Consider the following 26,623-nt stretch of genomic DNA (forward strand, 5'->3'; position numbering starts at 1 on the left):
AGTATTGACTTTGCCACCTCCTTTCATATGCCAATACACTATATGTTGGCCGGTCGTTTTAAGAAAGCTTTGGGTTTCAAACCTGAACTGGATTGCTTGATTTATAAACCGCGTAAAAAAAAAAACATAAGGGGTTGTTGATAATGATAGGTGGTAGATCTGATCACAACTACGTCCATGAACTGGAATTATGTCCGAACAAGAAGCTTTTGGTATTAATGGTGACCTTTTTGCAATCCACTACCACAGTTAAGACAAGCCACATCAATGGCTTTATCCTGCTCTATTATTTGAGCTAAAACCATTGTGATCTTTCAATACAGTTGTATCCAAGGAGGAAACTGAATCAATTACCATTAATGTGCTAAACAACATCGACATTCCCTTTCCAATTTCATGGCAAAAAGAAAGAATAAAAGACTTGCTAGAGAAAAGTTGAGTTTACACGTTAATAAAAGAAAGAAAATGCATCACTCATCAGAGACCTGATGGGTCCAACCTAATACCCACCATTTTATTCAGTAAACTTCTTCCCAGAGTCATTTTCGCACTTTAGAACTGTTATACTTTGTTGATTTGATATCAGTAACATTGAGGGGATTTCATTTCCACATCACTTTCTATCTTGACCTTGACCATTGACCAAGACGAGTACTTTCTCCAGGCTTATATATATTTAAGAAGCATTTCACCCACTCAATCAACTACATTGCAGAATTTCATCTCCCTGTCTCCAATCAAGCTTTCATCTCTTTCTCTCTAATGGGTGTCTGTGCTTCTTCTGAAACAAGCAGGAAGAGACCAGATGGAGTAGGAATTATGAGTTCTCAATCAACAGCAAAAGTAATCCATATTGATGGCAGATTACACGAATTCAAGCAACCAATCTCCTTCGCAGTTCTGAAACTATGTACGTCGACATGATCATTCTGAAAATGGATGAAACGGAGGAGTTACAAATGGGTCAAGTCTACTTTCTCTTGCCACTCTTTCATTCTAGGCAGCCACTTACAATATCAGAATTATGTGCCTTAGCCATTAAATCAAGCTCTGTACTTCCCAGACCCAAGGTGGACCTAATTTCAGTTCACAATTCAGGAGGTAATAAGATTCCGGCTGATCCGTTTTTAGGTATAGGACGAGAACTTGGGAGTCCTATTTTTAGAAGATTACAAACATAGGAGAGTTTTCAAACCTAGAATGACTAGAATATAGAGAGTACCTGCAGGGAGGCAGGAGAAAAGACAATGAAGAAGAAAAAGAAAGAAGAATAGAAGAAGGGTACAATTCCTAGGGCAGAAAAATTACCTTGAAGGAAAACATTGTAAAACTCTTTTTCTAAAGCAATAAGATTAACGTTTCTATTGCAATATTTTCGTTTTGTCTTTCTACTCCCGTAGCTATTCTCTATCTATCCTATTGGGGTCTAGAAACTGATCACCGGCTATTTACGCTAACGTTAAATTGGGTTCTCGGGTAAATCGTGGTAATTTAAGGGGAAAGAATTCTTGAGTATCAAAGCAGCAGATAAGTTAAAAGAGAGAACAACAAAATCCGAATGGGTCAGAATGAGAGGACCCAGATATGATCTCTTTTTCTTGGTTTTCACATGCAATGTTATGTAATCACTGATAATATATAAAATTTAGGTACTTTTCATGCCATGAGAATTTAACCGTTAGTTTGGCTATCAGCTTCTAGAAACCAGCCAAAACTCATGAGAGTTGTTGCAACCTTTTGATCTAATTGTACAAGAAAATCATTTTTATATGTAGGACTGCACTTTTTTTCAAGGGGTTATGCATATTCTTCTACAAGATGTCATTCTATTCTAGTTTTCGCTTCAATGATGTTGCTGGTTGAATAGACTGAATCTAGGAAATCGACGCGTTACATTTGAATGCAAGGGAAAAGATTATCCACAATGAGACTTTAGACACAAGCATCATGGTAAACAAACAGAAACTTGTACTAGGTGATGAGACAGATACATACCCATTTGTTTATTGACGTTTAGCATTGTAACAACTGGTTCAAAGGGTATCTCGACCCTCTCTTTCACGACGCATCGAGGTTTTCCATTCTCCATTACCATGACTTTCCCAGGTGGGCAATGACCTGTAGGTTTTATCTTCTCCTCCTCTGCTGCTGAATTTTGTGATGAATACAGAACCTTGTGCACTGTGTTCCCTTTCCTGATACTTGGCTCAAAACCAGCAAAGGTCAAAACAGATGCAACACTTACGAGAGTGAGCACTGTCTTTACTGCCATATTGAACATAAATCTCAAGCCTGTTGGTGGGTTTTTAACTGAGGATTGGCTTTGCTTTTTCTCCAACTTATTCGGCTTCTTAGTATGATGGATTGCGTTAAGGCTGGTAACTCCGTTTAGGCCGTTTGTACGCGTAGAAGGAACATTTGAAGGATAACCATTACCCAAGCTCAGGGGTTGGGAATGCGGCTACCGTATGGAGGATGTACAAGATCTGCATTGTGCTCAACTGTTTCACTAGCAAAGGAAGTGATCTCACGTATCACTTCCAAGTCATCCCCTTTGTACTCATTGAGCTTGTTAAGTAAAACTTCACGGCTGTGATCAATATGAGCTAGAGCTGCTTCCTTCTCGTACCTCTGTTGTTGCTGCAGTGCCTGCCATATTCAAACATGCTCATACATTTTAAGTGAAGAAAAAGGAAAATAATTGTCAAGATGAAGATAACTCAACCACAACGGTGCTTTTGTTTTTTTGGTTTTGCTTAATCAGAAATTTAAACACTTCAAAACCTTAGAGAGAAACAAAAAAAAATTAGCTTGAGAAACAACCAAGGCTAACAAGAATAAGCAAAAGCCCCACCAAAAAGAACATTTGCAGAATCTATCTCAACACATTCATACTGAAACAACATATGAACAATTTTATCATCTGCAGCAAGTAAAGCACCAGCCTTTGCTAGAAAATCTGCCGAAAATTTTATCTCTCTATAACAGTGTATATACTGAAACAACAATGGGACTAATCCATTACTATCTGAAAAAGTATATAAATGCCCAATATTCCCATCCATATCCTGGCTTCGTTACAAAGTAAACCAAATGAAAATTGAAAAGATGGAGTGAAGCAGTAAGGTTTAGGTTCCAAAGGTCAGTGAAGATTGTCCTCGACGGGGCCATCCAAATTTGTCACAAAAATGACATAAGAACTGGTTCTCTGGGTGTTATATTCAGTGACACCAAAGGCCTTAAGATACTTATGAAAGAACAGATAACTAACAAATGATGCCCAAGAGTTTTCAATTTGCCTTCTGTAGAAACATTCATGCTCTATAAAAAAATGTAGAAACATTTGAAACTATATAGTTTAGTGTCTATCTCAACACATTCATGAACAATCTAAAAGCGAAATTGAAGTTCTATTTTAAAGCCATAATCAAAAGAGAGCAACCCAACCACTCAATTAACTTCAACAAGACATGACAGAAAGAGTTACTAACTGGGGAAAAGAAGAACCTGAAAGGAAGTAAGTTGTTCCTCAAGTGATTCTAGGGCATCAGTAATGTTGAGAAGGCTCTCTGTTGCAGCAAATCCACCACCAGTATTATCTTCTATTTCTTCTTGGTTGTTGTTAGTTCGTCTCATTGTGGCATTATCCACACACTTTCTTATCTTCAACCCTAAGTTCAGAAGCTCTACCTAATACAATTCCTATTTCATCTCCCTCCATTATTTCTTAGATAGAAACACTTCAATTTCAAAGCTTCTTTCTTTCTCTTACTCAGCCTAGTTTTCTGGGGTATAAGGTTTGGGGGTTTCTCAATTTCTCACTGCTCCATTGAATAGAAGAAGGGATTGGATGTCTCTAAATGTCTTCAATAACCCGCCAAAACATAGTCAGGTGTTTGGGTAATCTCATCATCAGTAATCACAAAACACTTGGTTCCAAATTTTGGATATCTGACATAAATGGGACCACATACTTCACCCCAAATTTTCTTACACTCTACTTACACTAACCTCTTGAGCTGAGCTCAAGAGGAGGAATGTTGATTCAGGGAAATTCTAGAGATAGTTTGCAGAATAGAATCTAAATTTAATGAATCATGGACACTTCACATTAGATGATATAGCAGCTTAAACTGTGTTTTTTTACATATACTGTTGGAAAACGATTAATAAAAAAATAATTTTTTAAAGTTTTAATAAAAAATTATAATTTATTATTTTATTTTGTGAATGAAACTTTTTAGTCCCACATCGTGGAGTTTCCAATTTTTAGTAGTTTTAAGAAACTATATAAACCTTTTAGTCCCACATCGGGGAGTTTTTCTTCTTAAGTTGTATTTGTCAATTATATAAAGAAATTCACTACTTTTGTAAAATCTATGGGAAAGGGGTTGCTCTATATTTTAGAGGGACCCCTAAGGGAAAATATTTTATAGCGGTTTTTAAGCATTCGCGATTTTCCTTAACGGTTTTTTCGGAGTTGCCAAGCTCAAGTTGAGCATCTACTACATATGCTAGTAGTAGGTGTATTAGGGTGTTTTATCCTGGAGATATCCGTCCTGTGAGGGCTATAGCATCACTCTTGAGTGTAGCCGGGCGCTAATGTCTTAAGGACAGCGTGTTGAACACGTGACTCACTCTATTTTCCAAAGTTTTGCCTTGTTGCTGTTGCGGAGATACGGGGAGCTTGTTCGTTTCGTCAAAGCAATCACTTCCATTATAAAGGAGCTAAGTATCAATAACTTTTGCTTATTTGATTTTTCTTTGTTTTTGATTATTGCACCCAACAATCTTAAGACATTACATTTGTAATAATCGAAAACGATTGATTGGTTTGTGAATCATGGATGTTAATTGTGGAGTGAAAAACAAAAACGAATTTCTGGTCAGCTGTAGAGTTTCAATTTTATCTTTTAATCTAGAAGGAATTTCGATGAACCCTTTTGACACAACGTAGTAGACATCCTGATAGTTACCCGCGTAAAATTTCAGAATTTTTGGAGTTGTAAAAGTATTTTTTGATATTTTACAAAACAGAAAAACGTTTCTGAAAAATTCTGACGAGCAGAAAATTGTTGTTAACTAAATTAATTTTTGTGGGGTAACCATGAGTTTTTTGAAACGCTGATTCAAACGAAGTTTGTATATATAGATGTTATCTTCAAAACTCATATTTTACTTTCTGATTTGGAATTGTGATTTGTGAATAAAGGTGTCATCTCCGAGGGACATGGCTAATAGCCGCATGTGGTTGGAAACAAATCTTCCAAAGATGGCAAAGGTGAGAACATCGAACGCAACTCTAAGCATGGTCTTCATGATAAAGGTATATTTCGTAAACCTGAATCCGGAATTACTTTAGTTAAGGGTGAGTGTTATGTTTGTAAAATTTCTGGCCACGCGGCAGTAAATTGTAGACAACATAAAAACCTTAATAAGTAGAAAGTTAATGCTAATTTAGTTGAAACAAACTAGAACGAGTTTGGTGGCATGATGTCGGAAGTTATTTTAATAACCAATGTGAGAGACCAGTAGGTGGACTCTGGAGCCACCAAGAATGTTTGTTGAAACAGAGACCTGTTCACCTCCTATCATAGGATAGGGGATGTCGAGAAACTCTTATTGAGTAACTCATATGCAATAGAGGTTGCATAAAAGGAAAGGTCGAGCAGAAGCTCATATCTGTAATATTCTCACATTGAATGAAGTTTTCATGTTCCGAGCATATGCGAAAATCTTGTATCTTGTTCTGTTGTAGATGGAAAAATATTTAAGATCTTAATTGAATCTGGAAAACTTGTTGTAACTAGGCAGTGATTTTTTAAGCAAGAGTTATAGGACTTTGGGTCTATATAAGCTTAACGGAAAAACTGATGATGTGAACGTAGTTGATTCTTGTGATATCTTTGTGTGATTGATTGTTTTACGTGGTAGACTTGGAACCGTAAACTTATAAGTCAATGCTTAACTGGCTAGCATAGGCTTCGTACCCAAATTTAGTTTGGATTTTGAACACAAAAGTGAAATCTGTGAAGAATCAAAATATGCTATAAAATCTTTTAGCACAAATGTTCAGAGTAATTCTAAGCCTTTAGAATTAATTCAGTTAGGCCTAGTTGACATGAGTTCAACCCAAAACCACTGTGGTAAAAGATGGTTATAACTTCCGTAGATGATTGTACGAGGTACTATCTTGTATACTTGCTTAGGATAAGGATGACGCCTTAGAAGCCTTAAGATGTATAAACTTGAAGTTGGAAACCAATTAGAAGCCTTGAACATAACAACCGTATCCTTAAGGAGATGATAATTTCCATGTTGATTAGTTCAGGATTACCTGCGGCCTTGTGGGGGGAGGCAGTCCTCTTAACTAGTATATCCTGAATAAAGTACCCTTTTAAGAATCAGATGAAACTCCATATGGTTTATGGAACGGTAGATGACCTTCTTATGAATGTGTCAAAGTGTGGGGGCGTTTGACTAAGATTGTAATTCCTCTTCCTAAAAGAACTAGATTGAAACCAAAAATGTTGATTGTGTTTTCGTATAGGGTATATTGAGTATACTTCTACAAATAGATTTTTGGTTGTGTGTTCTGATTTTTTTGACATTGGTGTGAATATTATTACGGAATCTAGGGATGCTGAGTTCTTTGAACATGTTTATTCTAAACCTGTACCTCATTAGAGATGTGTTGTTGATCCCCTAGATTTATCTTCAAATAGTCAGAACTTATTTTAAAGGAAGATGAAGTTGATGTTGAGCCTAAGAGAAGTAAAATAATTAGACTTGAGACTTCTTATGAAACCGACTTCATAACATGCCTAGCTTAGTCTGAGCCACAGACTTGTAAAGAAGCCTTAATATCTACTGAAACCCCATTCTGGTAAGAAGCTTCATTTAGTGAAATGGACTCAGTCCGTTGGAACCAGACTTGGGAGCTTTAGTTTACCTCCAGGTTGTAAGACCATGGGATGTAAATGAGTCTTTAAGAGGAAACGATAGGTAGATGAAACTGTGGAAAAATATTAAGCTAAGTTGGTAGCTAAAGGCTATAAACTAAAAGAAGGTGTAGATTTCCTTGATTCTAATTCAATTGTGACGGAAATTACTTCCGTTGAGATACTAATTGTTATTGCTGAGCTGAAAGTAAGATACATCAGATGGATGTTAAGACAGCTTTTTCTAAAACCGTGAATTAGGTAAAGAAATTTACATAGATCAACCTGAAGACTTTGTAGTGAAAGGTTGTGAATACAAAGTTTGTAATTTGAAAAATCTTTGTATGGTTTTCAAATAAGCACGTAAACAGTGACATGGAAAATTTAATCATGTGATAATGGATAGTGGATTTAAATTAATGAATCTGACAAGTATGTCTACAAGTAACTTGTTAAGGATGTCTGTGTAATTGTATGCTTGTATGTTGATGATATGCTTGATACAAACATAGATGTGATCAATTCCACTAAAAACATGCACTGAATGAGAACATTGACTTGAAAGACTTGGGCCCTTTTGATGTAATCTTAGGGATGAGGATTAGAATAATCAAACATTTATAAGTCTTAGTCGTTCTCATTATGTTGAGTTGTGCTTAAGAGATACAATCAGTCTGATTGTAAACCTGCTTGTACTTCGTACGATTATTCTTGTAGTCTCAAGAAAAATAAGGGTAGTGGAGTATCTTAACTTGAATACTCAAAAGTTATAGGATGTCTGATGAATTTAATGAACTGTAAGAGTCCAGACATTGCCTATATTGTGAGTAAGTTAAGTGGATATAATTGTAGTCCAGAGCAAGAGAATTCAGATGCACTGAGTAGAGTATTATGGTACCTAAAATACTCTTTTGATTTATGAAAGGTATCTTGTTGTCCTTGGGACTTTATGATGCAAACTGGATAGTTGACTCAGAGGAGTCTAAGTCTACGAGTGGATATGGTTTCACTCTAACATGTGGGTTTGTTGTTGGAAGATTTCCAAACAAACATATCGCTCAATTCATTATGGAATCTGAGAGTATTGCGTTAGATAAAGCATGAGAGGGGGCCGAGTGCCTAAGATGATTTTTAGAAGACATTCCTCTTTGGCATAGGCCTGTGCCAGCTATATCTATACATTGTGTTAGCCAAGCTATAATAGTTAAAGCTAAGAAATAACTAATCTCAATCGGCGTTATTTCCATTGATTGGATAAAGTCCAAGGAGAATATCGCGCAATCTTTGACGAAAGGTTTGTACAAAGAGATAGTTAAAAATGCATCGAGGGGGTTGGGGCTTAAGCTCATATATTAAACTTGCCATGAAGGATACTCAACCTTGCTGACTGGAGATCCCATGATCAAGGTTTCGAATGAGACAACTAATTTGTGGTGGGTAAAGGTAAACACTATCAGAGATTTTCATTCTCTGTCCCTTCCCTATGGTGTAGACGTGATAGTGTGACTGCATGTGGAGGATGACTTTTTAATAAGTCTTAATGAGTTCTATAGTTTCAATTTAAGATTGAAGTGGGGTGTAGCAGTAACACTCTTTATGGAAACTCACCTATCTGAATGAGGAAGTGGGTCGCTTCCTGTGAGAATATGAGCTGATTCTCTAGAGCATTCTGAGAAACAGGATACGTCCAGGGCCAAAACGGACAAAACGGCACGAGCTTGGCAGCAATCTTGGAGATATCACCCGTGGTTGTTATCACGAATTACATCAAATGCTAGCAGTTCAAGACATAGTTCACTGTCTCTAGCAAGTAATTCTGGTAATATCTCACTAAGCAAAGGTTCAAGACCTCATGGACACCTCTGCCTAAAATGGTATTTCCTGCGTTTTTTATGTGATTTTCATTTTGATGGTTTTGGTATTACTGGAACTTAGGACCTAAAGGTCACTAAGGGTTCACTAGTTCATGCTTTTTCACTTTGGTGAAAGATACCTATAGTCTCACCATGTGAGAATTAAAGATGAAAGCTCTCAATACTATTATGATTTATGCAATCCATAGTATGACCCTGGGGTCAACACACTTTTGTGTGAGGGAGAGGACGTAGAAATGACTAGTATGATTTCAACACTTGCACGATCAGTCTGTTTGGATCGTGAGGTTGGGATGTTTATTTACCAAGATCTATCTGTGTTTTCATGTTTTATTGAGTTTTCATTCATGTGGGGGATTGTTGGAAAACGATTAATAAAAAAATAATTTTTTAAAGTTTTAATAAAAAAATTATAATTTATTGTTTTATTTTGTGAATGAAACTTTTTAGTCCCACATCGTGGAGTTTCCAATTTTTAGTAGTTTTAAGAAACTATATAAACCTTTTAGTCCCACATCGGGGAGTTTTTCTTCTTAAGTTGTATTTGTCAATTATATAAAGAAATTCACTACTTTTGTAAAATCTATGGGAAAGGGGTTGCTCTATATTTTAGAGGGACCCCTAAGGGAAAATATTTTATAGCGGTTTTTAAGCATTCGCGATTTTCCTTAACGGTTTTTTCGGAGTTGCCAAGCTCAAGTTGAGCATCTACTACATATGCTAGTAGTAGGTGTATTAGGGTGTTTTATCCTGGAGATATCCGTCCTGTGAGGGCTATAGCATCACTCTTGAGTGTAGCCGGGCGCTAATGTCTTAAGGACAGCGTGTTGAACACGTGACTCACTCTATTTTCCAAAGTTTTGCCTTGTTGCTGTTGCGGAGATACGGGGAGCTTGTTCGTTTCGTCAAAGCAATCACTTCCATTATAAAGGAGCTAAGTATCAATAACTTTTGCTTATTTGATTTTTCTTTGTTTTTGATTATTGCACCCAACATATACAACCTGCAGGATGCTGTTCTATCCACCTTATTTACAGAAATGAGACTAAAAAAGAAAAGGGAAAATATATGAAGAATCACTTGGTATTTTTTGTTTAATGTGGAGGATAAATTAGTGCAAATTCAATCATTTCGCTAGCTCCTTTGATATTAAATACCGGAAAGTGAAGTTATGATGAATCCACTCGATTCTCTTGCGAGGGAACCCTCCTTGTTGTTGATACCTCTTCATGGTTTTCCTTAAATTATCCGGCATACATTGTTGGATCATTTCTAACAAACCCACTGGACATAAACCTAAATCCTTCGTAAACGATTCTACGATCTTTGGTAGAAGGATTTTCTGTACCTTGCTTCGTACACCAAAGGTAACACGAATGTACTCTTCTTTTGCAGATTCTAGCTCAAGAAACACTTTCTTGGGTGTGTAAATACGGACTTGATGAAAATGACAAAAATCTAGTAAGATTGTTTTTTTGAAGCATAAAAAACTAGTAAGATGATTGCTTACTATGAAGAGAATAAATGGGTATGTAACAAAAATGACTATGATATGACCATAATATTCTAAACCCGGTCTTGCAAATTCTACGTATGGTACCTCACTTCAAGGGGGATTTTGCTTGGATGTAGGGTGGCAGTTGAGATTCATTTGACATGGTATAAAATATTCTCAAGTGAAAAAAGGATAAATAAGGGTGTAAAAACATACTGCGGGATCGAATGGCTTCCTGAACACAGTGCAAAGTGTAAAAGAGGTTCTGTGTCAATTGCATATGCTTTCCAATCATCTCCGGCTTTAAACTTTGTCCTTGGAGAAAACAATGTCCGAAACCACTACACACAAAACTAGTAATTCAGTACTGACCAAAAACAAGCTTCTAAGAGAATACATAAAACAGAAAATAGCTTCATAATAAACGATCTTGCCAAGTTCAGAAAATTCAACTGTTCAAACAATGGGATCAACCTGTGAAGGACGAGGCACCGAACATCCCAGAATAACATTCTGAATCATGTCTGTGCTAATAGTTTGACCCCCAATATTATATGCAGCCTGCATGAGACAGCAGTGCATGAGAAAAGAATTGAGAACAACATTTTCCTTTCAGAAAGAGATACATGTGACTCCGCTCACCTTGAGGAGTAACGATACTCTTTTCAGACTAGTTTGTGGAATCCCATAGACCAAGAATGTTTGCAGCATGAATATAAACAAAACCATCCACCAGAAAAAAGAAAGAACAAGGGTTGAATCGTAGGGCATGATGGAACAAAATAATATTTTCGAAATGAGAAAATAGTTACATGCATCACTAGTGCATTATGTATGTTGATCCAGAAAGCAAGCTTCTCCTCGTGCTTCATCTTTCGAAGATCAATATCTTCCAAACGAGTAACAAGTGACCTGAAAAAGAAAAAAAAACAAACATGAGTATTGAACCATGCATGATCAAGTAAAGTATAATTCACTTGAGACTCGTATAAGAACTAAATGTGCACCTATAATTTTGAAGCAAGTGATCAATATGACTCATCCTTTGACTATCCGCATAAATCCAAGGCACTTCAACCATTGTGCTGTAAGGGCCACTGAACTCTTTTAATCCTTCGATATGGAAAGGGTTATCTAATCGTGAATCAAAAGAAAAGTCTTTTCTGCACCGTGGGCTCTACATATCATACTGATACTGAGGAGAAAATGAGCTTATAACAGATGAACATGAAATGGGAGAAGAGGAGACGCCGTTATTCATTGTAAGAGGATCTGAAAACTTGCAATATATAGTGGACATGCACTTAACCATATCTTCAGAGATCCTGTTAGGAGTTTCAGGAATGTGATCAGAAATACGAGTACCCAGGTGTTCTGCCAAAGTGATAATGTTCGACGTTGAAGTCTTAGTCTCTGCATTCTGTAGATAAGACATCAGAAATAAAAAATTAGGTTGGCTAACTACACAAATTTTAACCAAATACTTGTATAGTTTACTATACCTCAAGATAAAGAGGTTGTGAATGGCATGATTGTAATGATTTGGCATGATTTTCTCTTGGAGGAGAGGCTCTGGCCGAAAAAGCTGAATGTTGCGAAAGTGAAGATTGGCTGCGGTCTATACCAGAATCTAATAGCTTCTCAGTGACTTCGACATGATTTGGTTTCCTCTGTGATTTGGTAACTGAATCTCAAGGTGATCGAAATCGACTAGATTGAACCTCTGGATTTTCTATCTTCGGTGTGAGACCAAGTCTGGAGAACTTAGGTGATCTTAATGTTTCGTCCTTGGTAGATGGAGATAAGATTGAACTTTGTTCATCGAACGGTTTCCGGTATAATGTGAGAAGATACTGTTCCAAATATACGACTTCCAGTTCTAGTACTGCAATCTCTTTTATCAGCTCAGTGGCAGGCTGACCTCTCAATGGAAGTTAAAAAGTAGGTACAATTAATGTTAGTTTTATGAAGAATAGATAACAGCAAACGCAAGTTAAGAAAGAAAAACACATTAAGTGTAAATTAGATTGCACATGTAAGATCGATGGAAGCTATAAAGTTAGGAATTACCTTTTGTTGCAACTGTAACAATAAAATACTCAACGAAGATGTTAGAAATAAATTTCTGAAACGGTTAAATAAACATTCAATGGAATCAGCAAACAGAGGACAGAGTCACGTGTTCAACACGCTGTCCTTAACGCGATAGTTGACCGGTACGTCTCAAGAATGAGTGATGCCTATACCCTGTGGTCAAGTCGTATCCAGGATAAAACTGCCCGTTGCAAATATTGTTAGTACTACAATACTTGCCCATTCATACGAACTCAACAACAATGGCACAAAATGAAAGTAAAAAACCACACAGAGGGAGAGAGACGAAAAGAAGAGGATAGTAGCTCTTCTGGACACAAATTGAAATGAAGAAGTCGAATTCTTTTTTATAGGCAAACAGAGAGGGTGAAATCAATGCACATTAATGTGCGAATCAATATTGCATGCGAAATAATGCTGCATGATGTCGACATAATTTTGTCATAAAACATGCAAAAAATGGTAAGAAAAATGTCGACATCCATGCACATAAAGCCGTTAAGAAAATTATTTTTGGTTAGAAAATAAATTCACCCAGGTCACAAGCCCCCCACATTTAAGACAGAATTTTAATTTGATTGTAAAATATTTAAGGAAATAATTTAAAATCATTTTGTCAAAGTGATAAGTCTTGGTTGATCCATGTCCACGGCGTAGGCACGAGCCCGAACCCTAAGACTAAGTGAAAGCAAAAATATTTCGCACTATCCGTTCCACCTACATTGTTTTACTAACCATCCATAAAGGAATAGCTATATGGTGGAACTCCTCTTTAGATATACCCAATGTGGGACTAAAGGTTCTATTTCATTCACTCATAAGAAAATGAGTAAGTGCTCTTAGAGACCCAAAGGTCCTAAGTTCAATTCCCACCAAGACCATAAAACCAAAACCAAAGCAATAAACTCATTTTCTCCAACACCTTTGAAATTGAGCATTCATCCAAAGTATATTGCGAGGAGGACTTGTATCCAAGTGCCTTTTCAAGTGCCTTCCTTTCAACAAATTGGTCTTGTAGCCGTTTCTGAAGCTGTAGAATCTGTATAGAAATCAAAAATGAGAAGACGAAACTATGAAATCACTGAGAATAGCAAATAACACATACTTCTGACTAGATGAAATACTGTCAACAAAACAACAAGTAAAATCAACAGTTGTGTGAACAATAAAAAATCTGGAACAGGAACCGAAAGCTGGTTTTGAGACGCAAACCATCATCTACCCAAAAGCTTTATAAAGAAAATAACTGAACTTAATTAAACTTGTAGAACTTATTATTACCTCTTGTTTCAGCGAAATCTGGAACTTGTTGTTATGCGTTTCCTTATTCATTGGTTCACAATTTCCCCGCATATGTCCCATATCCTTCGTAAACGTGAACAAATGAAGCCAAAATTAGCAACACTTAAGAAATGGTCCTTCAGAAGTATCAGTCATAGCTTATTTTGGGACCATTAACAAGGATTAGAACTTGAAATATATGTTTTCATTCAAAAGAAAAAAACAACAAACAGTCGCAGTGTATTCTCTAGTACACCACTAACACAATTACAAGAAAAATCCAGAAACAATAGAACTTGATACCAACAGTTAACCAAATTGAAAATTCTCAATATAGTTTCTAAACTTTAGGAAATGAAAGTACCTTCAAACCCAAAAGGAACATTGAGACTTACCAGCTTAAGACGGTGAGGTGCTACAAGTAAGATATTCAAATTATCCTCCTTGACTATCTCATAATGATCACTGTCATTGCCAAAACTAAAAGAACATCAGTATCAATAAAGTAGACAAACATGCCTACTTAAGCAAGAATATAATAACCAATCTCTCCGATTCTTTATTAGACCACCACCTAATTTCATTAGTTCTTATGAAGTTGATAGTGCTCTAGTTCTAACTCATCTCAAAACCCCATTTCTTCAATTAAAGTAAAAACCACACCACAACCAAGCAAAAATGGCAAAATTGAGGAAACAAATTGATTGTTCATATTTAAGGAAAAGTCTTTCAGGGTTTTTCAAGTCTTCTACTAAAGATGAAAAAAAAATTTACTGTGAAAGTCAATCAATGCTATTATTACCTCTTAGAACGATTGTGTACTGAAATCCCTCCCACTGAAGTAGAAGGCTTCACTTCTTCAAGCTCCCTTTTGTTACTATTACTGGCTTCTTCAAACTCCATTGTTCAATCTATGATCATTATCATCAAAATGATTAAAAGAAAAAGAGTGTCAAAATCAAACACACCAAACAAAACCAACCAAGAATAGACAAATACAGAAAACAATGATATACTAACCAAGAGGGGTTGGTGAAAGACTTGAATGAACCAAACACCACCAAATCCAATCCAATCCAATAATAATAGTAACTAATATTCCCTCCGTCCCTATTAAGTGACCTAGTTTAAGTTTGCACAATTTTTAAGGCAAGCAAGGAAAAAGTACTTTTAAACATTTTTTACAATTATATCCTTATGGATAATAACTAGTGAAATTTAAAAATGATTTATCTCTCAAACTACTCCACGGATGTTCGCAAACTTCATACTATTGAAAAGCATTTTAAAACGTCTACGTAACGAATATAAACATGTCTATCAAATTATGCATATTTCTTATATTTTCTATAATTAACTAAAAGGATCATTTTAGAAATATCTCCTTGTTTAGTGATATAGGTCACTTATTAGTGGGACAAAATCTAAAATCAAATAGGTCACTTAATAGTTGGACGGAGGGAGTATTTGGATTTCTCAAACTCTATCCACAGAATAAACAACCCCATTTTCATGGAAATATACAGTTTCAGAATATAGTGTCTTCTTATTCTTCCGAGTAATTTTTTTTTTTTTTTGTAACTGCTTTTTTCAGTGCATTAAAAGAATGAAAGAACCCAGTTTGAATTAGCTTTAATTGTTGGAAATGAAAGGTCGTTGAATGAATTTTTTCTTTTTTTTTTTGCTGAGGGAGGAGGATCTATTATGAAGATGAAAACAATGGGTTGAAGAAACAAATCTTCTTGAATCAAATTCACTACTAGTATTGCTACATACAAGGCTTAGTATTAGGTTATAGTGGGAGTTGTTTGTTTATCAATTATTATGAACGATTTTATGGGGACCATGGTTTTTTTGGGGGACCATGGTTTTATTTTGGATAAAGGCATTAGAAGTAATTTTAGGTCACCCTATATCTAGTTATTTATTTAATACCTAATCTACCCTCTTAATTAATTTTAGGTTATGATTAGTGAATGATTTAGTTAAAAACAATTAGTGAGATTAAATTAAAAGATGGGTTTATTATTAGTTGAGTAGAATTATTGAGAGAGTAGAGTTAGAGAAGATGAAGGAGAAAAACATGGAAAATAAAAAAAAAATCCAATTCACTAAGTTTGAGTATTCAAATGATGAAAACTCATCTGATTCTTCATCTCCATCCTCTCCTAGAATATTTGTTAATCTTCAAAATGATCCGGATTTGAACTGGATTTTGAACAGTTCGGTTACTTTATATGAAGAACAAGTAACCGAACTCATCTAAAGTTGTAGTTCGGTTGCCCCGTGAGATGAACAAGTAACCGAACTCATCTGAAAGTGTAGTTCGGTTACTTGTTCCAAACACGCAGGTTACCGAACTCTCAAATAATAGAATTTCTAGGAGTTACAGCGTTATGTTCGGTTGATTCTCAACTAACCGAACTTTGGTGTACAAAGTTCGGTTGGTTCGCAAACTGCATGCACTTTTGATCTAACCGAACTTTACGTAATATAAGAGTATATAAGTTTACAAAGTTCGGTTCTTTCGCAAACTTGAACCTAACATCTAACCAACCGAACTCTGAGTTCGGTTTCTACGATAAAATTGTGAAGTTACCGAACTTAACAAACAAAAAAAATGTGAAGTTCCAGCGTCTATTGGTTAAGTTCGGTTACTTTGTAGTTTTAAAAGTTTTTGCGAACAAACCGAACTCTATTGGCTAAGTTCGGTTATTTTGGAACTCAATATAGTGGTCACAACAACACAGTTCGGTTAGACTGGATTTGTCTTTTTTCGGTTCTAAGGGTGGAGTTCGGTTACTTTGTAGTTTTAAAAATTTTTGCGAAACAACCGAACAGAGAGTTCGGCGACTTAGTTTTAAGTCCGATAGAACCGAACTGTTCATCGTGTTCTTCATTTTCAAGAAGTTCGGTTAGTAAACTAGGTTTTTTGGAAAATCGGCCTAACCGAACATGGCTCTGTAACTCCTATTAAAACCCTATTTTGATGATTTCTATTCGATTGAAACAATCAAAATCAAATTAAAGTGAAGGGTTTGTTGGAAAATACCTCCGGAGTGGTCCCATGGCAGAATCAGGTTGCGGCTGGCGTTTTTTATACTCGATTAATTTATTATGTAACCGAACTTAATTGTGATTGCATTGATGTTATTACATTTCTTAAATAGGCGGTAGTGGTGGTGGTGGGAGGAGGTGGTGGTGGTAATCGGTGGTTGGTGGTGGGTGGTGGGTGGTGGTGGTGGTGGTGGTAATCGGTGGTTGGTGGTGGTGATAATCGGAGGTGGTGGTGGTGGTAATCGGCGGTGGTGGGCGGCGGTGGTGGGAGGAGGTGGTGGTTATATATATAGGTGGTTATTAGGTTGGTTTTAAATTAAATTAGGTTAATGGTAGGTTAGTCATTTCAACGTTTTAGGACACCCCTTATCACTATAGGAAAGGTGGCCTAATAAAACCATGATCCCCTCAAAAAAAACCATGGTCCCTAAAAAATCATTCACTATTATCACTCTCTTCCTCCCTGCCCATATGTCACTACAAAAAAAAGTACAAAAACTTTCCCGTGTTTCTACCTGAATTTATAAGGGAAACAATAATTCTTAACGGACCGCAAAAACAGACGTCCAAAAAACCGTGTCTGATTCAAGAAGAGTTTACATTTTCTTATAATATTAATATAATATTAATTATTTTCCTATATCTTTTTATGGATTTTTCTTTTTAAAATTTAATTTAGAGGAGGGATCCCCTTACATTTTTATTATTACACTATCTCACACGTTGGGCGTCATTTTTACGAATTAAGACCAAACCGTAACGGATTTGAAGCTAATATTTTGAGGATATGTCCCTCTTATTAAGTTCTACATGCTTACCAAAAATGAAGCCTATCATGACCACTTATCACATACAGCCCCTAATTAGTTCCGTTCGTCACCAACCACCACCAACAACAACCACCGCCGCCACCACAAATACCACACACCACCGCCATCACCTCAATTTTATTGATGGATTTTTTTTTTTGAAGGGGAAAAATGATCTTCACTTTTATAAATCTAAATTAATCTTAACTCAATCCAATATAATCCAAAATTATATATCTATAAGAATCTATAAGATTCTTTAAGAAACCTTATAAATCCACTAAATTCAGGTAAACTAGTATTTGTTTTTATCCATATATTTATAATAATAGTGGTCGTGGACGTGGTTGTTGCTTTGTGCCAGTTTTTAAGTGGATGATTGCCTTTGGCTGTAACAGCAACTCAGCTGCTCCATGCTTACAATATCGGATCCCTGTGGTCTATTGAGTCGAGTCGTTCGTCGGCCCCCACCGCTCGCGGTAATCTAGTGTATTATGGAATTCTTGGTTTCTCTTCTACCTTCTTCTCCCTCAAACAACTATAATTCATCCAACAATCAATTAGGGAGATGAAGATGTAAGTCGATTGTTTCAAGCAATTCATGGTGAATATGAAGATTTTACCAATAAAATCTCAAACCCCTTATTCACAAATCCAATTTCTAGGGTTGCAAAATGAACATTCAAAATTATAATCTGAAGATACAATCTTGCATATACATTATTGGTAAGATTTTATCTGTTAGTTTTGATTTAGTAGTCTTAATTCTTGATCATGGGTTTGATCTGGGTTTATTGAATATTTACCTAGATTGACAATTAGGGTTCTAATGTAAGTACACTGTTAATTACTCACAGTTAGTTTGAACCCATATCCATCAAACTATTGCATCAAGGAAGAGTCATGTTAATAGGAGGGATGGATTTGAGGAGGGAAGGATTAAGGGGAGGGAGTTAAAATTTTAGAGGAGGGTGTAGATGGTGGATTTTCGACAAAGGATAAAATCGTAAACCCATAATTATACGAACTTCTGATCCAGCAATCAGATGTAAGTATTGAGACACGGGTCTCTCATCGAATCCTCTGACTGAGAATACTTTCTCTCAAAGTACATACATATATGTAGTCTCTCGGCTGGACAACGACATATCTCAATGAATACTGAATACTTCAGTATTTATTTCTATATAGAATCACGAGATTGACGGCTCTTAGAATCTTGCTCTGCTAGTATAGAGCGATAACGTCTTCAGGATACAAACAACAAGTTTTCCCTGACTATATAAAGGATATGAAGCTCCAGCAAACTCATGTCAGAATAATTAATGCTCATAGACAGCTTGCTCTGCTAGTATAGAGCCATAAGTTAATTATTCCTAAATTCTTGGATTCATCCACTGAATTTCTGAAAATATTCAAATATTTTCGCAGTATTTCGTTACTCCAATCTATAGTTTTTCCCAACAGAATTCCGTGGGTTAGTAATAAATATTCAATGCACGGGCATCTGAACTGCTTCTGAGTAAGCCCCAGCTCAAAAGGTGCAAGTGTACTCAATGATGATACACTAACAATCACCGCACGAACGAGTATTTCAAAATACGACGAAACGATGAACCTATGCAAAATAGGAAAGAAAATAATAAATAATTAAAATATTGACCAAGGCGCCAAAGGATTGGGATCATCGACCGGCCGGCCGTGTCGTGGCCAATCTCACGCCAGTTTTATATTTTATCATATTTTTTGTTATTTTCCTTGATCTTATGAAAATCCTTTCATTTGAACAAATATCCTTCGTTTTGAGGAAACTCCTCAGTCTCATGGTGTTTCCTTCTCACCAAGGAAATAATATAAAATTGGGAAAAACATTGTGGGGCCATGATTATTGGCCAACCGGCCATGCCTTGGTCCCGTCCGGCCCCACACCTCATGGTTCCTCATTATTTTATTATTATTTTCCTAATCTCATGAAAACTCCTTAATCTCATGGTATTTTCATAAATTCATGAAAAATATAATATAAAATTAGGGAAACCCGTGGGACCGGGCCCAAGCCGGTCCCACACTCCCTTTATTTTTTATTATTATTTTAAGGTTTCCTTGATCCCATGAAATTCCTTAATTTCATGGTAGTTCTCTCAAATTATGAAAATTTCTTCAAATCATGGAAAAAATACATAAAAATACATAAAATTAGGGAAAATGCACGGGACCGGGTCCTAGTCGGCCGGTCATGCCTCAGCCGGTCCCACCGCCCTTATTTTATTTTTTAATATTATTTGCTTCCTTGATCCCATGGAAACTCTTTCACTTTAAGGAAACTCCTTAATTTCAACAAAATTCCTTGATTTCATGATATTTTCATAAAATCATGAAAAATATTATAAAATTAGGAAAAGGCACCATGGGACCGCGGTCACTGGCCGGCCAGCCATGCCTTGGCTCCAGCGGTCCCACGCCTCATATTCATTCATTTTAAAATTATTTTTCTTCATCTCATGAATTTTCCTCAGTTTCAGCAAAAACCCTGATTTTGTCATATTTTCTCAAATGGTTGCTCAAACTCACGCCAGAAAATATCAAGATTCTCAGGACTGAGACACGGGCGTGTTGACGACGTGAGCATGTTACCTTGACCGACCAGGGTTGGCTCTTTGGCTCGCAATGAGCCAGTCCCGCATATTTTCATGATTTGACCTAATTTGCGCAATTGCACATATTAGGTCCAAAACTCTTCCAAATAATTTTGGAATTTCATGAAGTGATCATCATTCGATCTCACGACCATCCAGGTCCGGTTTCATGACCGCTTGGTCGGTCTCTCACTTCTCCATAATTAATTAGGTTTTATCACCTAAGGCTCGGACGAGCATTTTTCGAATAAATGATTAAACCAGCATTTAATCATTCTTTCATCGACAAATCACCAACTCTTCAAGAGATCTTGGTATTTTGCTCACGCGAGCATATGGACGCTACATAATCGACCCACGGTCTCATGTATCCGGTCCTCCTTCATTCCATGGTTAATTCTCAAATAAACCATCAATTGGTCATCAATTGATCAAATTAGGGTTTCTGAGTCCAAGGATCATAATTCCCCACTAGAACACTAATAACTTTACGACGATCTCATGATCAGTATTCTTATTTATTATGCTCGGTTCAACTACCAGTACACTAATTAATGTTTTCTTTTGGTCACGCTACCAATAATTCATCAGACGAGCAACACTTGCTCAGATGAGCAATATTTTCTCAAACCAAGGAATATTGGTTCAACTATCAATATTCAACAATTCATCAAATGAGCAATACTTGCTCACCTCAACGTGAGAATTACACCTTTGTCTCAACGGACACGTTCAATTCACGAGTTTCAGAATATTTTGCAGAATCATGTTCAACTCAGCAAATACATGGGCTCATCGTCCCATGAAGTCAGCAACTGACTAAATACATGTATGCCCTACAGACTCCACGTTCACGAGACATCAATCATTTCACTTGGGGGGATATCAACTAGGTTTTTGGTCTGGAGGTCTACAGCACGTGTGTTCATACACACGATGGAATGTGAGCAAGTCGTGCAATCAGTTGAAGGAGTGATGGTATTTTTCAATGATGTTGTAGTAAGATGATTCGTTCACTCAGATTTGTTGAGAATTTGTTTTAAGACTTAATAAAGAAAATAAGGAAAAATATATATACATAATTTTTCACAAGATGAAGAGACGCTGAGACGCGGGATTCCACTACTTTTCATATTGTTATGGTTCAGTCATTAACTCTAGACAATATAGCTCAATCAAAAGAAGTTGTGACTCTAGTTCTTTGACAAAAATAGATTTCTTAAAATATCATTTGTAAGTTAAAAGCATGACCTTAAGGAGGGTCTCTTCTAGAGATAACTTAGTTGACCGCTCTACGGACTCTTCTGGGAGAAGAATATTATAAGTATTTTTCATAAATAACTTCTGAGAGACTCATTGAAACTCCTGAGAGACTCTTATAGAGAAATAGAAGGATTGTTTTGCTCGTATGACCTGTGGGTATGTGGATAGTAATTGGGCTCACAATGGTATGGACCATAACCTTCAAAAGTTTCGCGTTCCCAATCACTATTCATTCTATGGTCATAAAAAGGATAATGTCCAAGTTGCTCAGTCGGATACTCATTGTATTGGATATTATAATACCAGTTCGACATCCGAACTGCAAGGGAATTTTAAACAAACACAAATAAGGCTGACTCGACCATAACAAGCCTATTTTATCTAGCAAATAAAAATCATGATGGCTCCACTTAGATTGTTTCTAGACCAGCTTCTAATCCTTCGAAAGGGAATTCGTTACAATTTGAGCAAACCCCTCTGGAATCAATCTGAGTCAAAGTAAGTTGAATAGAGGCGAGGGAAGCTGCGTAGAGCTTTGATACCCAAGGCCTCACCGCATTACAAGGCGGCGCAGTCACGCATTCAACTCACAGAAACCATCATGAACTTCGAAGTATGCTTAAAGAGTAACCAATATTTTTCGAATGACTTTCCTATTAAGCTCGTTACCCTATCGGTCTCGTTCTAGTCCAAATTTTAAGGATTAGGTTCGCGTAGGTTACGTGTTCCTAAAGCGGGCAAGAAGGAAACGGTGATGAAATCCGAGTCCTTATCTTGATTTGGCCAAGCCTTGCCCTTTACTAGAAAATTAAATCCGATTTCAGGTCCTCAACATATAAGCATACAAAATCATCCAGTAAACCCGCTGACAGGGGATTCGCGGGTGTTTAGAATTCTTACCTCCCGTTCCAGACGGGGGATGAACTGTTGAAGTCGACTCGGGCCACAACTCCAATGTCGTGTACGAACCCGAGGGGCCGAGACGATATCGTAATCGTCGTCCTTCTCTGCACACAGTTTATATTTAAAACTATCCTTCCTTAGGGTTTTAAAAATAATGTCCAAAAGAATGTCCCAAAAATAAAGTCCAAAAAGTCCAAAAATAAAAAGAAAAAAAAATTACAAAAACAAAATCCTATATACAGTTTATAAAAATAAAATAAAAATAAATTAACTATATACAAAATCTTCTTCTTTACTCCTTTTGGATCCCTTCTTTGTTTCCTTATTCAGCTTCGCTTTTCTTTTCAACACTTTTTCTCTTTTTCTTTAGCTTAGCTTCAAATCTGAAAGCAAATAAGAAATACTAAAAGGCATAAAAAGGAACAAAAATAATAAAAAATAAAAATAAAACCTAAAAACAAATCTATAAACAAATCTGCGTCGGCGGCGCCAAAAATTATACAAATTTTTGATTGTGGTTGTAGTAAATAAGGATTCGAACTCTATAGCTTGTTAAGATTAATTTTAAAGGAATAAAATAGAGAGTTACTGGGTCTAGGATTCGGCCAAACTCATATCAATAGGTTCAATTATTCATTCTCAAACAATTATAGCTCGACAAATAAAACAACATCGACTTTTATTCTTGCCAAGGTAGATTCTCCAAACATTAGTTATAAATCGTAAGCATGGGACATCAAACATCTAAGCAAGCATGACCCATCTAATAAAATAATAACTAATTTTTTCAAATCATAATTTTATTTTAATTAAGTGCAAAAGTCAAATAGAAAATAAAACAAATTCACCCATGTATGAAGTCCGGCTTCCTCCGTCGACCCAGTGTTGGGGTCTAGATCCGCATGGTGAAAACACACTCAAATGATTTTTTTCATTGCTCAAAAAGGTGTTTACAAGGAGAAAATGGAGAAATAATTCAAAATCGGGTTTGTAACAATTATATTTGTTATAAACCAGAGAACTACTGTTGCTCTAAGACTGTCTCCTGAACTACGACCCTCGGCTGTGGGTCGTTGCCACTGTAGCATAAACGACTGTTCTTAGGTGTCCAATGGGTGGGTCGATGTTCTTCGTTTTCTTCACAACAGCAGAAATGGTGGTTTCCTGCCACTTGATTATCTCGACTTTCTGATGCTCTGCAACTCTCCCAAACTCTTCATCCCCTTCTCTATGATCCCATCAACCTATTTATACTCCTTAGACTCATTTAATCACGCCATGATTCTCAATATTCTTCATTGAACTCGGGCAGTAAAGAAAATATTTTGGGAATATTTTCTTCCCTGATTTAGCTTCTCATGCGTTTCTACAGCTGCAAAATCTCCTTATTTATCTTTTTCAAGGTCCAAAGTGTTGCTAGAGTCATCATACATGAGTTGAACACGTTTAAATTCTCCAAAACTCATGTAATCCCGTGAACTGTCCCTCTCATGTACGTGTTGCCAAATTTGATAGACCAAAACACTTGTAATAGCTTTGTATATGTCCCACGAACAATCCCATAAATTTTCATCCATTTAGTCTCCCTATAACACCTCCAAATCCTTGATTGAAATCTGACAGTGAATAAAAATATTTTCCCGCCAATTTGAAAATTTGAATTTGAGAAGAAAGTCACCCTTTATCCAGTGGTCGCCCCTTATCCGTTGCTGGAGTCCGAATAACACATGTGTCCTCCGGGTGCTTTAGACAACTTTTCGAGCCGATTTTTCCACCAAAGTTTATTTTCCAAAAAATACCTACAAACACACAAAACACCATAGTAAGGACGAAAACGAGTACTAACAATACGAAACATTGAGGACAAATTAGACACATAAATGCGTCTATCAAGGAGTTAACAAAGTAGTGGATGGAAAATCGACCAAGTCTCCGCACGATGAGCAACTGGTTTCAAACACGATTTCCATTTCCCCACTCTTTGATTCCATCAACTGTCACACTTCATGGGATCATGGTGTCTACAATTCCAGCAATATAAATAAGTATCTGAAATCATGATTGAATATACAACGATCTCACGTCTCACAGACAACACGAGATCAACAGCTCATCAATTGAGCAATTACTCTCAACTGAGCAACTTCAATCATTCAGAACTTATCTTATTCAGAATATACAACACACCCGCAATCTTTGATTACCATTGATTCCACACATTTCTAAACTTCCCTCCTACAGATCAACCCATCCTCTCTTGTGAACGAATTTACTCTGGAACGGCCATTGTCTTGGTTTAGGCCGGAGTACTACAGATTGATCTCTCGAATTCAAAGCACTCCCTTCTTGCAGTGCATCTGTGTGAGGTTGAACATTTCGCTCGGTTCAAAGAGTCTCCTCTGTACGGTCATCTCCTCAATCCCGTGAAAACCAGCAAATTGTTTTGCCCCATCTACATAGGGATTGACTATTTTTTAAAGCATTAAAATGTCTATAATATCGTCTTCCTCCTCCTAACCACCAAACCTAAAATCACGTATTTCTACAGGTTGTTATAAACCCTAATTTTTTAATTACCCTAATTCTAGAAATATTAAGAGAAACCAACATCAATCAATCAATTTGCGGCACATGAGTATTTTTAATCTCGGAAGTAAATCATGTTGTGCTTGGACATATAATCATGATACCCTCTTGTATTACTCATGAGTTCCATCGTGTGCTTGGACGGATACAATTATGAACTAAAAGAAGGGGTACTGATCATATGAACAACTTAGGTCAGATTACAACTTAGATCAGATTCTTGATTAAAAATGGAGAATGTTAGGACGTTATTAATGAAAGCTGATTTAATCCAGCACTGCATTTTTGCTCCCGTGTTGAATGAAACTTGCCGAAAGAAAGCTTGCTTATTCTCAAAACTAATACTACGTGCTAACAAATTAGTGTTCGATGCAGGTAAGCAGGTTATAAAGTGGAGATGACAGTAAGGAGATATTTGGCATTTTAGAAAAGATAATTCTTTTTTTAACATTTTGACTTGGACCACAAACAAATCGGAACTTGTCAAATTTCTTTCCCTCCTCGAATCCATTATTTCCCTCCTATTAACAGGGCTCCTCTTTTTTTCTAATGATTTTTGATTGGAAAACAACATCTGCATTTGACGATCATTTTGTTTACTGCAATTATGGGTTTTCTTACTTTTTCATACCCATATACATTTATGTTATGATCAAGTGCAGGAGAAATGGGCGAGGGTGCCAATGGAAAAGAACTCCACTACAAGAGAGTACTAGTTCATCGAATAATTTCTGGGTTTGTAGTACAAGGTGGTGACATATCTCATGGGGATGGGAAGGGAACTGAATCTGTATATTGTGACACCTTCCCTGATGAGAATTTCAAGGTCAAACATTCACATGCAGGTAGGTCCTTGGCATATTCAATTAGAACAACCTAAAAACAAAAACATCCCGAGTTTTTTTATCCTTCCGTCGTACTATTTTGTTATATAATGCGAGGTAACTTGTGTTGATTTAATAAAAATACACTGAATTAGTGTGAGGTAAATTACATGAGTTTTGTTGATTGCATTTCGTTATCTTTCTTTTTCGGTTCCTATGAGAATGCATTCATCAGAATGTTCCTTGAAGTGATGCAGACTTCTGAATTGTAGGTTGCTGGTGGTTGTAGGTATTGTTTCCATGGTGAATTCTGGACCTGATTCCAATGGCTCACAATTCTTCGTAACCACAGTCAAGGCCAGCTGGTAAGTCATTTCACTTAAAAGAGTAGAAAGGCTTATCCAATTAAATCCAACGGCAAACTCTTAGAGAACTTGCTTATAGGCATGTGCCACATTATGAGCCTTCCAAAGACCATGATGTCAATAGTTATAGGGATTATTATTATGGACCTTCTGTATGTCATGAACCTCAATATGCAAACCCTAATGACTATTCACACATGTATCATCCACCATTGGGTGAAAGTGAACATCTAGACAATACCCAACTCACACATTTGTCACTTGTGAATCAGTTAGAGGCTCGGATCACTGCTTTAGAAATGCAAACACATGAGCAATTTGTAGCATCTAGTTCACATAGACAACCTGAAATCTATGCATGTACCTTATGTGGTAGTTTAGACCACCCGGATGAATACTGCTATATTTTGCATGATTATAGGCAATTCAGAGAATCCCATGAAAATCCAAATTATAAAATGCCCACAAATTGTGAGGCTGGTAGTCATTGGGACC

At 36.5% G+C, this 26,623-nt stretch overlaps 1 protein-coding gene and 1 pseudogene across 1 annotated transcript; one reads left to right on the forward strand and one right to left on the reverse strand.

The window, feature by feature from the left end:
* Nucleotides 1-337: 337 nt before the first annotated feature.
* LOC113296880 lies at nt 338-14,643 on the reverse strand (annotated as a pseudogene).
* A 10,947-nt stretch (nt 14,644-25,590) lies between these two features.
* On the forward strand, nt 25,591-26,416 carry LOC113331986 (peptidyl-prolyl cis-trans isomerase CYP21-1-like). The gene is made up of 2 exons (XM_026578640.1): nt 25,591-25,784; nt 26,053-26,416. The coding sequence occupies exons 1-2, from the start codon at nt 25,607-25,609 to the stop codon at nt 26,130-26,132; spliced, it is 258 nt and encodes an 85-aa protein (XP_026434425.1). The 5' UTR covers nt 25,591-25,606; the 3' UTR covers nt 26,133-26,416.
* Nucleotides 26,417-26,623: the final 207 nt, after the last annotated feature.

Source organism: Papaver somniferum, chromosome 1 (genome assembly GCF_003573695.1).
Source record: "Papaver somniferum cultivar HN1 chromosome 1, ASM357369v1, whole genome shotgun sequence".
Lineage (NCBI taxonomy): Eukaryota > Viridiplantae > Streptophyta > Magnoliopsida > Ranunculales > Papaveraceae > Papaver > Papaver somniferum.

Bases quoted from the DNA above. Each gene is read 5' to 3' on its own strand.
- LOC113331986 (XM_026578640.1), top strand. From the start codon at position 25,607: ATGGGCGAGGGTGCCAATGGAAAAGAACTCCACTACAAGAGAGTACTA. The intron at 25,785-26,052 runs GTAGGTCCTTGG...TGGTGGTTGTAG, and splicing joins GGTCAAACATTCACATGCAG to GTATTGTTTCCATGGTGAAT.